This window comes from Lacerta agilis, chromosome 15 (genome assembly GCF_009819535.1).
Source record: "Lacerta agilis isolate rLacAgi1 chromosome 15, rLacAgi1.pri, whole genome shotgun sequence".
In the NCBI taxonomy this organism is placed as follows: Eukaryota; Metazoa; Chordata; class Lepidosauria; order Squamata; family Lacertidae; genus Lacerta; species Lacerta agilis.
In genome coordinates, this window is record NC_046326.1 from 18,758,985 (window position 1) to 18,773,156 (window position 14,172).

The window sequence follows — 14,172 nt, forward strand, 5'->3', positions numbered from 1 at the left end:
TAGGAGTATAGGGTGCTGATTTCACCCATTTCCCCTTTTCAGTTTCTGCCAACTTTAGGCATCCAAGGCAGAGGGCCTTCTCGGTAGTGGCGCCTGCCCTGTGGAACGCCCTCCCACCAGATGTCAAGGAAATAAACAACTATCTGACTTCTAAAAACACAATAAAACATCAAACACTAAAAAAACTTCCCTAAAAAGGGCTGCCTTCAGATGTCTTCTAAATCTGAAGGCAGCCCTGTTTAGGGAAGTTTTTAGTGTTTGATGTTTTATTGTATTTTTAATATTCTCTTGGAAGCCACCCAGCGTGGCTAAGGAGGCCAGATCAGATGGGCGGTGTATAAGTAATCAATTATTATTATTATTATTATTATTATTATTATTATTATTATTACTACTACTACTACTACTACCAGCACCACCTACTTAGATCCTCACTGATGATAAAATGTGCACATGAAGTTCTGCCCATGTAAAATGCACATATATACCAAAGTAACAGCAAGAAGATCAGGTACAAGCTGATTCGGGGGGGGGGGGTTTGATGAGGGCACACAGGTGTGTTATTTCCTCTTTTCCTTCTCAGCCAGGTAATAAAGGGAGGGGAAAACACGTCTCCCAAACTTGGGAAAACACTTGTTTGATTGAATTTCTGTCAACTTCACACAGAGTGGGGAGGGAGTTCAAAACCGATGAATGCAAATCTCAAAGGACTGAAACGTTTTTCTTAAAAACTTCATTTTAGATGAGGGAAACAAGAAATGTTTATTAATAAAGAATCTATCTCCAGGATACTGACTTGCCTGCTAATCCTGCCACCACTAGGGAGATTTGGGGGGGGGGGCAGAATTCTCTAGTCCCTAAGGACAAACCTTGCCAGATGTGAGCAACATGGTTTTTGTATTTTCTTTCTGGAGACACAATTGACCGAACAACCTACGTATGAAAGAGCATATCCCCATGTGGCTTGTAACTTTTCTGCAGAGCTGTCAACCTTCCTTTTTTTTTTTGCATTGGGGAACGGCCATAGCTGTCAACTTTCCCCTTTTTTGCAATGGGAAACGGCGCTGGAATAAGGGAATTTCCTGCAAAAAAGGGAAAGTTGACAGCTATGCTTTTCTGGGTGTCTTCTATGGCCTGATGCATAAAGAGATGCAGATTTTTTTATCTCTGAGGTTTAGAATCACTTGCAGGGCATAGCCACAACAAACCAAGCAGGCCTTACTTGTCTTTTCCAAACTCAAACTTCCCCGGGCCAACCCTCAGCAGCTTGCCCTTCAGCCAGGTGGGGACATGCCCCTCGATCTTCGTAGGAATAGCTTGAGATGTCTCTTCTACACTGGAGAAAAATGGTGAGATGCATTCCAAGCCCTTCCGGTTGCTGAAGGAGACCTGCTGCTGTTTCTGGGTCAACAGGAGACTTGGTACCACTGAGGAGACAAAAGCAAGAAATTAGCAGACCAAAAAGGAATACAGGCGCCCACCAACTTACCTGGAGGTTACATTCCAGGCTCCCGTGAGCATAAGTGAAATAGTGTAGGCTGCAACCTATGTAGTCACAAGAGCATGTGATGTAATACTTGGGTAAAGCAAGCCTATAGATGGGTCTTCTCTAGAGCCCGTTTCAAGCAGTGCTGTATGGCAAATTTATGAGGGTTCCAATGCCCCTGCATGTCCAACAAGATAGAATCCCTTACTCACATCCTTTTACTATGCGAATTCTATAGTGAAGAAAGTGCTTGATTTATTTTACCCCTTTTAACAAAACTTATACCCTTACAACATTATTTGGAATCCTTCCCCAAAATTTTACGAAAATATCTTCTAGAAGATTCCTCAAGTCTAGTATCATATGATGTGGCCAAATTCTGCACTTTAGCTATCGAGAAGCGCAAATCTCTTTTATTGAATAACACATTGTAAAGTTCCTCTGTATAATTGTTTTATTTTTGGTGATGTTGTTGCCGATTGTATTCTGTTTGGATTTGTGGTTTTCTGTGCTGCTGGCTTTTGCCGTAATAAAACTGACTTTGACCTTTGACTTGGGTAAAGCAATGGATTTTGCCAAGAAATTAAATAATGAGTCCTGGCAGGAGGGGCACACAGAGAGTTCTGTCTCAGTTGAGATCACCACTAGTGTCAAAGACATGGGGCAGGCTTCTTCTTCACCAAAAGGTGGGCCCAAATCTAGCACTATCTCCCCCCCCCCCCCAGCAATGAACTTCTATGGAGAAAATAAACTCAGGCCCTCAGAGACATGACTGGGATGTCAGGGTTTCCCACGCTCTCAATTTTCTGACAACGGCTCCCCCATATTTCTGTTCTAAGGTTTTGATTAATATTCTATTTGATTTTTATTGCATGTCAGTAATAGGCATTTATTTATTTATTGCTTGTGTTTACAACTGCAGTTTGTGTAAACTGCTTAGAGATTTTCTTACATTAAGCAAAACAAACACTGCCTAAAAAAGCAGAGGACCTTCCAGGGGAAAAAATAAAACTCACGGAACACACAGCTACACACCAGCCTAGGCAAATTAAATAAGGGATATGCTTTATACCAGCTATCAACCCACATCTACTTTATACCAGCTATCAACCCACATCTACTGAATGACATGCTTGTCTTAAGTGTAATACTTAAGAATAATCATATTTTCACTTGCGGTCTAATTGAGCCTTCAGCAGGGATCAGCATTCTAAAACCACTTCTTATATCTTTAAGGATCAAGAAGCTTGAAAGGGGAAATCCACCTGCAGGGTTAAAGCAATTATCCCTTTGGTGGTTAAGCTCTGGTAAAATACATTTAAAGCAGAAAATCTGATGCTATGTGTAATAAGGATGTAATGAGGCAGAACATGGAGCTGCCAGTATAGTCTTTCAAGAAAGGGAACAACATTCCCTTCTGGGCAACTTTATGAAGATCACCTGCCCAAGGTGGGTGGATATATGTATATTTTACCGCAAGCGAGTTTTGACAAACACTCTCACACACTGTTGGCGCGTGGCATGTGCCAAACATGTGCAGCTCCCCAAACGTGTAGGTTCGTGGCAGTGCAGTTTTGTGCTGGAAGAAATTCAGTCGGACTCCCAACTCCTAAGTCAGTTCAGTCCCTTACTGACTGGATAGATAGATAGATAATACTTTATTCGGCTATAAGCCCACAAGGTAAAAGACTGGAGCATTAAGGCAGTTTCCCAAAGATATACAGTGGTGTGTTACGTATGCGATCCATTCCGGATTGCACTACATAACACGGCCGTGCTTAAGACGAACGCCCCCCCCAAAGGAAAAAACCCAGAAGTTTCGCACTTTTGCGCATGCCCAAAGTGTGCAGAATGCTTCTGTGCACCCGCATGTCATGCACACTACGGAGAGGACTTCCGGGTCGTGGAGGTCCGTAAGTCGAACGTACGCAACACGGAGCGTACACAACTCGAGGTATGACTGTACATCTTTGTTATTAGTAAACCAATTTGTTATACAGGTACTGAGGGAACATTGGAATAAAGAATTAGAGATCTCTGTTTTGACCACACAGTGGGAAACTGTTTTAACTGCTACAACAAGGGTGTCTCTGGACCTTAAACTGAGGCTATTACAACAAAAAAATAATATTTAGAAGATACTGGACCCCATTATGTTTGTTTTTAAAAAGGGCTATCTAAGTTATCTAACTGTTGGAGATACAATAGGGATAACGCTTCTCTAAAACATATGTTTTTTCATTATCCTGTATTGAAAGAGTTTTGGCAGAAGGTAACTGAAACTATCAACAGAACTGTACGGAACAACCTTACATTTACAGAGCAAAATATCCTCTTGAATTATAGGACAATACGAGTGGACTCTTTGTGCCCTTACCAAACAGCAGAAAGACTGATACTGATGAATTGGAAAAATAAAAATGCAGCTTCCTTCTATGATTGGATTGAAGACTTATTTAAACTCGCAACATATGAAAGTTGTTTTTGTTTTGTTTTTAAAGGCAGTTTCACTATATACAGGCTTCTACTAGATCCCTAGTAGAAGGTGCAGGCTTCAAGTGCAAAGCAAGTCCAACTCGCAGCATACATACAGCACAGAGTTCAGTATCAATCTGGCAGAGCTTCCTTGCAGCGAAGCAAAGAAGCAATGTACAGTGGTACCTCAGGTTAAGAACTTGATTTGTTCTGGAGGTCCATTCTTAACCTGAAACTGTTCTTAACCTGAAGCTCCACTTTAGCTAATGGGCTGCACCGCCAGAGCACAATTTCTGTTCTTATCCTGAAGCAAAGTTCTTAACCTGAAGCGTTATTTCTGGGTTAGCAGAGTCTGTAACCTGAAGTGTATGTAACCTGAAGCGTATGTAACCCGAGGTACTACTGTACAGCCCCCTGTTAATATACCCAAGAATGACCACACCCTTGGCTGGTTGCCAGATCACAGTGACCTACCTGGCTGGTTGCCAGGTCAGTGACCGTCAAACACTAATCACAAGACCTGAAGGTGCAAGATAAGGGAAGCTTGTGCACCAGCTTTTCCTTAACAGCAGTTAAACAAACCTCAACACCCCTTCTTAATTCTGTTTAGGAAAAAATATGTATCAGAATATGTTATTATGCCATTGTATCAGCAATGTTCTGGATTGACTTACACTATACAAGTTTCATTAATCCTTGTGCCACATTGTCCCTGACATGTCTATATTTTATGTCCTTGTGTTTTGTCCTAGACTTGAATTGTTCAGGCTCTGCCATGGATATGCAGGCCTGGTGGTCCTCATAAACTGTCACAGGTAGCTTGGATTCTACATTCATGTCCGTAAGAATCTGCACGAAATAGGGAAGCTGATTGTTCAATTCAGACAGAGCAGCATATTCTGCTTCAGGTGTAGACACAGATACCAACCCGTTTCCGGGATTTCCAACTCATTAGAGACCATCCAAATTGTACTACTATCCCAGCAGAGGACCTTCTTATCTGTACATCATTTCCAAAGAGGATGACACTTTTAAACAGTAGTCCTGTGTTGCTTTTAAATAGCGAAACACTCTTTTAACTGCTTGCCAAGTTGCTGTGGTTAGCTTTGAAACTAACCTGTGAAGAAGAAGAAGAAGAAGAAGAAGAAGAAGAAGAAGAAGGGGAGTTTGGATTTGATATCCTGCTTTATCACTACCCGAAGGAGTCTCAAAGCGGCTAACATTCTCCTTTCCCTTCCTCCCCCACAACAAACACTCTGTGAGGTGAGTGGGGCTGAGAGACTTCAGAGAAGTGTGACTAGCCCAAGGTCACCCAGCAGCTGCATGTGGAGGAGTGGAGACGCGAACCCGGTTCCCCAGATTACGAGTCTACCACTCTTAACCACTACACCACACTGGCTCTCCCACACCCACAGCATTGTTAACATCTGGTCTGGACCACTGTGAAATGTACAACATACTGTCAATGGCAGAGTGGTATAGCTCCTGGTTTTCAAACACCACGTTACTCTGCTTTTTGAAAGTCTGTCACATGGGAGTTTGAATGACTTTACAATTCTGCATACCAAAACATTCTAACAGTTGTGTAATTTTCTTTTTCTGGCTTAGTAGAAAAACTCCCATCACTTACTCTCTGTACTTCAACTCCCAGGTAACTCTTTATAGCTCCTAAATCTTTGAGCTGGAACTCTTACCCCAACTGCTGGTTGTTTGTTTTCCCAACACATGTTAAATCATCAACAAGCACTAGAAAAAACATACAATCATCTCCTGTCCCCTTACAATATAGACAGGAATCAGCCTAGCTCTTTTGGAATCCTAGAACACTTAGCACTTCATGCAAGCACATTTCCCAATTTCTGGCTGATTGGCAAAGTCCACAGATCACCGTGTGAAGTCTGTATACAGGCTTAGGATTCTGTTCAAATCATGGAGCTTTGTTGCATATAAACCACCTCTTTTAACCCTGTATTTAAATATGCTATCACAATGTCAAAGTGACTAACTTCGAGATCACTGTGCTGCAAGGGTTAAAAGCATTCTCATACTTTCGCTCCTGGCTGTTGGAACGAAAGTCTCATCATAATTTAAACCCCTTCTCTGCGTGAATCCTTTCACAATAAACCTCTTTTTAACAGAGAAGTTTTTTAAAAAATTATTTGGACAAAACAAAGATGTTTCGAACAGGCAAATAAACCCAGAAGAATGCTAGCTTGGCTTAATAAAGAAAGACAAATCGAAAGAGTAATAAACAAAATTATAGATGAGGGAAAAGAAATTATAGATCCAGAACAGATCAAAGATAGATTTGTAAAATATTATAAAAAATTGTATAAAGAGGAACAGAAAGAAGATAAGGAAATCTAAAAATATTTAGCAGAAAATAGGCTACCAGAAATTAATGAAATGGAATATGCTAACCTAAACGCAAATATCGAAGAAATTAAAAAAGTAATAAGAAATATGAAAGAAGGGAAATCACCAGGCCCTGACGGAATTTCGGTAATGTATTTTTTAAAAATATAAGAAATAATTGTACCCAAACTCAAATTAGTTATGGATGAAATATTAGAAAAAGGAGAAATACCAAAATCTTGGCAAGAAGCCTTAATAACTTTACTCCCAAAACAAGGGTCAGATTTGAAATTAGTTAAAAATTATAGACCAATTTCCCTACTAAATATAGATTATAAATTTTTTACAGGAATTCTAGCAAATAGAATGAAAATTTTCTTTAAAATAATAATAAGGAAAAGACCAAGCTGGCTTTCTATTGGAAAGACAAATAAAAAACAACATCAGGATAATTATTTATCTATTGGAGTATGCAGAAATGAAACCTAGTATGAAAATAGCAATGTTGCTGGTAGACGCCAAGAAGGCATTTGATAGTGTTTCATGGAGTTTCCTAATCAAAACATGTAAAAGTTTGAACATAGGGAAGAAAATTATGAATGGAATCCAGGCAATTTACAGAGAGCAGAAAGCAAAATTAATTATAAATAATAAAATTACCGAGGGATTTAATACTGAAAGAGGGACAAGACAAGGCTGCCCCTTGTCACCACTCCTGTTTATTATGACATTGGAAACATTACTAATAGCATTAAGAAAAGATAAAGAAATAAGGGGCATAAATTTGGGATCACTATGTTACAAAGTTAAAGCGTTCACAGATGATGTGATTATAACAACTGAAACACCAGTAGAAAGTATTCAGAAAGCATTAGTAAAAATGAAAGAATTTGGCAAAGTCTCAGGATTTAAACTGAATAAAGATAAATAGAAACTGTTAACAAAAACTATGAGAGAGAAAGATAGAGAAGAGTTGGAAAAAATAACAGGAGTAAAAATAGAGAACAAAGTAAATTATTTAGGGGTATGGATTATGAATTAAAATATGAATCTGTTTAAAGATAACTACATTAAGAGATGGAAAGAAATCAAAGGAAGTATAGAAAAATGGAAAAGAAAACTCTCAATTTGGAGAAAAGTATTAATGATTAAAATGGTGGCATTACTGAAAATTTTATTTTTATTCCAAACTATGAAATTGAATATAAAGATGGGGGGGGGGGGAAATTGGACGAAAAATATAAATTTTACAGCCTGCTACTTACTAAGAGAAAATTATATGAAGATGCACCACAGGTGGTATTTTCCACCAGATAGATTGGCAAAAATAAATAAATAAATCAGTAATAAATGCTGGAGGTGTAACAGAATGATTGGCACATTATACCATATGTAGTGGACCTGCCCAGAGATCAAGAAATTTTGGGATATGGTTCATGAAGAGATTAAAAATATCATTCACCAAAAGGACAGAAACATATTTATTAGAATTCTGTATAATGATATCCCTAGTGACAAAATTAATATCTTCATGTACGGATAACAACAGCGAGAATATTAATAGCAAGCCATTGGAAAGGAAATTACATTCCAACAAAGGGGGAATGGTTTAGAAAGCTAATGTGAGTATTTGGAATTAGCAAAATTGATGGATTTGATACGGCAAAAACCAAAGGCTATAATCCAGAGACAATGGGAATGCCTGAATGAATATCTAGGTAAACAGGGTCCGGGTACAAAATTTTGGCTGTGCTTAGATTAACCCTGCGGGAAATATAAAAATCCAAGAAACAGACAGTTTAAGAGAGAATTTAAGGAAGGAAAAATAATGAAGGACAGAGTATTTTTGAACAAGACAAATGAGTGCTGTGCGGAAAAGTGGTGGAAGTCTTTTATTAATTTCTTTTAAATAAGATCCATATGCTAAGTTGTTTAAAGAGTGAAGGTGTAGTAATTCGCTACTCTGTTTCTTCTTCTTCTTTATATGTTTTTATCTTATTTTATTTTATTTTTATTTTTATTTCTTACTTTTTTCTTTTTTCCCTTTTTTTAGAATACAGTGTGAAAATATGTATACAAGTTTATTTGCAACATTGTGCATGTTATGTATTGCTCGTCCCGTCCCCCCGATTTTCTTATTGTATCATTTTTTTCTGTAATAAAGTTTAAATTTTAAATAAAAAATAAATTTCGCTTTACCAGATGCTATGGTTTTACTTTTATAAACCCAACAGCACCCCACAGATTTCTCCTGTTCTGGCACATCAACAAGTGAGAAAACCTTGTGATCAGTCAGGGATTGCATTTGTTGTTCCATTGCAGCAAGCCCAACAGCCAGAGTCAGTCAGCAACTCTGGTTTCAGGAACTGACTGTCTCACCACGGCTGAGACAAATTGAGTTATTTTCTTCTGTTTTAAATGGGGATGCTTTTTATGGTTGGCATCTCGAGTCAGGCGGCAGTACAGTCTCTCCTGAGGTGCTGTGTTGAGCCACAAGGAAAACAGCCACACCACAACTATCACCCTGGCTTCTCCCTCACCCAAGAATGACCACACCCTTGACCGGTTGGCAGTTCAGTGATGTACTTGGAAGGTTGCCAGGTCAAAATCCCCCCCTGCTTAAATCAAGCTGTTGACTTTTCTCCCTTTTAAAACATTGCTTCCAAACATCTGCTCTATCACCATCAATTTCTGACTTGGTTTGGCTGAGAGCCAGTGTGGTGTAGTGGTTAAGAGCGGTAGACTCGTAATCTGGGGAACCGGGTTCGCGTCTCCACTCCTCCACATGCAGCTGCTGGGTGACCTTGGGCTAGTCACACTTCTCTGAAGTCTCTCAGCCCCACTCACCTCACAGAGTGTTTGTTGTGAGGGAGGAAGGGAAAGGAGAATGTTAGCCGCTTTGAGATTCCTTCGGGTAGTGAAAAGCGGGATATCAAATCCAATCCACCCGCACCTTCTCTGCCAGTAAAAGCCAACTGCAAAGAACATTCTGTTCCTATCCGTTGGCTAAGGAAGAAAGGAAGGCAGCAATCCTCTACTCACTTACCTGGGGGTAAGCCTTATTGGCACCAATGGGATTTGCTTCTGAATAGACATGTACAAGCTCTTGCTGTATGCCTGCAATTCTCTAAATCAGGATTTCCCAACCTTGGGTCTCCAGCTGTTTTGGACTACAATTCCCATCATCCCTAGCTAGCAGGATCAGGGGTGATGGGAATTGTAGTCCAAAAACAGCTGGAGACCCAAGGCTGGGAAACCCTGGGTGAAAAACAACTTTTTATGGTGCAAGTTAATACTCAGTGAGACTCAATTCTGAACAGAAACATATAGGATCGCACTAAAACTCATGACTAACTGCACAATTCTATATCATCTACTTAGAAGCAACCCCCATTAAGTTGTGGGGCTGATTCCAGCTGAAACACCAATGAAATTGGAGGGAATCAGATTATTTCCAAGATAACATGGTTTGGGAGGATTAATCTGTGTGCACCTCCCAAATAAATGAGCCAGTTTCAAAAACTAGATTATTTATTTTGGGCAAAAGGCTTTTAAGAAACGGAGCCAAGCAAAGAGCATCAAGTTATGATTTTATTTTGTGTATTCAATCTAAGCGATGTATTTGAGACCTATAGAATTTCAGTGCAAAACAATACACTTTGACAATTAAATATGTCACATTTGTGTCTTACTTATTTTTACTCAATGTAATAAGTCATGTGTGACAAATTGACTAAAATATATGGGGGTTGGGGGGTTGGGGAAGATAAGCCCTCCCCCTGATCTTAGCAACTGAGGCACCTAGTGGGCACCCAGTGCTGGTGAAACAGTTTATTTCCCACCTGCCCCACTTTTTATCCCCAAAACAGCTCTGTGAGGTTGACTGGTCTCAGAAACAGCGAGTGGTCAAAGACTACTCGGAATTCTTAATGTTAAAAAGTGACTTGAACCCAGCTCTCCCCAAGCCCCTCTGAACCCCAACCCCCAACCCCAAATCAACAAGGGCTGGCTGCAAAATTACTGGTATGCATTTCCCTGCTTGGGCATATTTTTAGGACCCACCTTATTTCTTTGAGAGCCAGTTGTTTTAAATTTGCTTTTAAGTATTGTGTTTTAATTGTTGTAACCTGCCCTAGAACCTCAGGGTAAAGGGTGGATTAATAGCAATAATAATAATAATAATTACTGTGAAGCTTTACCCTCTAAGTCATCTGAATTAGGCACTCCTAGTATGATTTCTTTTTTAAATAATTAGCAACCAGGAACCGCTTCCTCTCTTCTCCTAGCAGAGCTCCGTGAACCCACCCAGTGGAGCAAGCAGCTTGCATTTTCTTTCTGTGCTCCAGTCGCAAGGGCCATAAGAAATGATGCCAGAGTTCTTTTTGCCACCCCTTTTGCCATCCAGCAACCCTTTTGCAAGTTTGTTTACAGGGCTAGTTGGGAAACGAAGTCCAAACATGGAAAAGAAATAAAGGCAGCATGTTGGGGAGGGGGGGGCAGAGAGAGTCCAGGCTCCTAAAATGTTTTATTGGGGCCCCTGAAGTTGGCACCTGTGGAATGAATTCTAACATAAATGGGAGGAGAGGGAAAGCAGAGGTGAAACTAGGCTTTATTTCACCCTGGTCAAAGACCCAGTTTGGCACACACCTCATGCGCATTTGCAAACACACTCACAGGCTGGGAGCCTCAACGGCACCCCCCTGGAAGCTTCACCAGGGCAAAAAAAAAAAAAAAACACCCTGGCTACCCCCCCCCCCAAATAGCTGCAGATCTTATTTGCTTCACTTAGTTTTGCTTTCCCCTCTTTGTTTATTTCTTCCGCTGTCCACCCTTCCTATTTCTTCCCTTTGATTTCTAGAATGTTTTGTCCCAAAAGAAAGTCTATCCTAAGCACACCTAATAGGATAACTCCATTTAACTCACTGAGGCTTAATTTCTGAATGAACATGCTGTAAATCTGGAGGGCAGTTGGATCGGAATACAACACCTTCAAATTACAAAAGGCTTCCCCTCCCCATTGGGGTTTTTAAATCTGTTAGCAAATTCCTCATTACTTTGCATATATTTAATTAGATGCTCGTCCTGTTGCTGTTGCTTTGTGATTTATTTACACCCCTTAACTAGAAAGGGCTTGATTTTGGCTGGAATATGTTTCTGTTTATTTTTCTTCCTTCCATTATGAATCAAATAGTTTGCTTTGATTACTCAAGAGCACTCTACCTCTGTTGTAAAAGGATCAGTGGAGAAGCTTATTTCCACAATATTTTAATAAGATTTGGATTTGATGTGATTATTGTATAAGTTTATTTCTATGACCAAAACAAACTCTTACATATATAACTATGCCAAACAGCCTGCAAAGTGTATAAAGCTTTGTTTTGAAGTTGACATAATACAGTAAATACAAGTCCAATTTCTATTGGTACATAACATAAAAAACACTTATTTTTGAATTACAAAATGTTCATGTATTATTATTTTTTAAAAAACATCCTTTCACACTTTACCTGCTCCATTCGTTGAGAACTGTGTGTTTGTGTGTTAAGAGGCAAATCAGAAGATGACAACGCTAGAAACGCCAAGTATTTCTAAGGTAAATTACAGTTCAGTGCCATTAAAAATAAAGTACATAAATCTGTCAACTAAAGAATTCTCTCTCATGCCAGTGCATGGAGTTGGTTCCATTTTCTGGTTCACCTTAGCAAAATGTTTTGGCCAATTGCCTGCAACTTTGAGATTCAGGAAGCAGTTTGCAAACTAACTGGTTTTGTGTCCAATGCAAATGATCTCAGGCTGCACCAAATGCATGGTATGGCAAAGAAACAAACAACCGTCTTTGAAAATGTAAAAGCCAAAAATTATTTAGTTTTGTCTCTGGCATTCATCAGAATTCTGGAACACACCTTTATAAGGGAAAGCAGAAGCAAAATAAATGTGGTAGCCCTCATATTAAGAAAAAACTAGATATTAATTTTAGATTATTCACTAGGTGTAGAATGATATAAAAACAGAGAATGTTTTTATGACTGGTGTTCATGCGAAAGGCATTTCTGAGGAGAAAAGTGAAGGCAACGTCTGAAAATCTAGAAAATGTTTTCTTGGTTTACAAAAGTATGTGTCTTGTCCTTTTTTCCAGGTTGTAAAGTCCTTTGTGCAAGTTTTGATGCTGTACATGCTTTCATTTAAGACTGGCATAATGATAAATGTAGCAGAAAAACAGCCGTGAAGCCACAACATAAATGAAAGCATTATACATTTTGGCAAGCCACTGCTGGAGTGTGATAACCCAAGAGTTCCAGTTACTTTCTTCCTCTCTTCCTGACAAATAATGATAATTCATAGCTACATCTTATATGGGTCAACCCATATGAGTAGCCTAATGAAATTACCGGTAATGTAAAATTGGCAAAAAGAAGTCCAGTCTCCTGGTTCCATTGCTGACTGATATAAAAGGTAGCATTGTGTGTGCATGTTTTGTTAGTTCTTTATTTTGGTGGAGATGGGAAGAGTTGTATAAGATTCATTTATTCTTCTTGCTTACTGCCTGCTACTCAACTTGTTTTGTGTATTTGGCCCCGCTGAAGACTACAAGTCCTAGCCCACTGCCTTGGGTTGAAAACATTGACATTTATTCATTTATTTTAGTATGCTAGGGAACTTAGAACTTTTCAGAATTAAATTGACTGGAGGGAGGGGGGGAGACGATTATGTTATTTATAACTTCATACCATTAATGAGTATGTGCAAATTGTATAAAACTGCTTTAAGTTTGTCTTATGTAAGTTGCTTTAGTTTCAAATATTTTATCCTTTGTAACTTGTTTTATGTTGTTTTATTTACTATAACTTTTGTAATATTTCATATCATTTAATAATGCCACTCAGTGATTTGTTTCAGTTACAGTCTTGAGTCTGTGGTTTTACTGGTTAAACTCTATTCTGTGTTTTTAATGTATCTGAGATTTGTCAGCTGTGAAAGTTACTGCTTTCCCACAATTTGTTTTTTATTTTCTTTGGTGATCCAAAACGTTGAAGCAAATAGGTTTCCATTTCCAGCAAAAGGGTAAAGAATAAAGAATAATAACTTTGATAAGAATTGCTTTTTAGATTACTGCTGTGATTAAATGTTGTTTTTTCTCCCATCTATGTAATATTGCACAGCTCTTGCTCTTAAAACATATTACATTGCTGTCAAAATAGCATACGTACTATGAAGCAATACAGAAGAGAACTAAAAAACATATTACTCTATCCCTCAAGGCATTTATCCTTACAAAGCTTGCAACAATGAAACTAGCAGATTCTACCTAAGAACACCAAAGCTTGCACAGCAGATGAACTGAATTTGCTATGTACATGGGTAATTCCATTATTGCTTTCTTGCTCCATCCTAATGACAATTTGACAGCAGGCAGCACCATGGCTTAAGGATAGCAACGCAACTTAACTAGGCTCTGAGAGTTCTGACCTGCTGATTCCAATGAGAAACACATTACACATTACCCCCTAGGATGACTGTTTTGATATTCTCTGATTTCTTTATTGTGGAGACTAGGTGAAAGCTTTGGTGTTACATGTTTTAAACAAGTGACTTCCCTATTTTATTTTATTTTATTTTATTTTATTTTATTTTAAAGCCATTCAAATTTCAGATTGCAACCTAATTGCAGAGACTGTTGTTGGCCGTCGATGACCTTCCAGCCCCCAAACTGCACAATCTGAAATAATCAGTACGTGCACTTCTGAATAATAACTAGACTCTAATCTTGCGGGTTACAGGCACAATCCCAAACAGGCCTCTGAATACAGTCCGTCCGATCTCAGATGCTGAAAAACAACTCCTAGCAGAAAACTGGG

The 14,172-nt window shown here is 38.9% G+C and overlaps 1 protein-coding gene across 3 annotated transcripts in view; it reads right to left on the reverse strand.

Moving 5' to 3' along the window:
* Positions 1-14,172, reverse strand: part of BCO2 (beta-carotene oxygenase 2) — a 72,912-nt gene that overhangs the window by 13,174 nt on the left and 45,566 nt on the right. For 2 of the 3 annotated variants that reach the window (XM_033172495.1, XM_033172494.1), the window contains one exon: positions 1,223-1,427. In XM_033172495.1, the coding sequence (XP_033028386.1) occupies positions 1,223-1,427 (205 nt within the window). Of the gene's footprint in view, positions 1-1,222; positions 1,428-14,172 lie in introns of those variants that run through there. The other variant, XM_033172496.1, reaches the window with a different exon arrangement.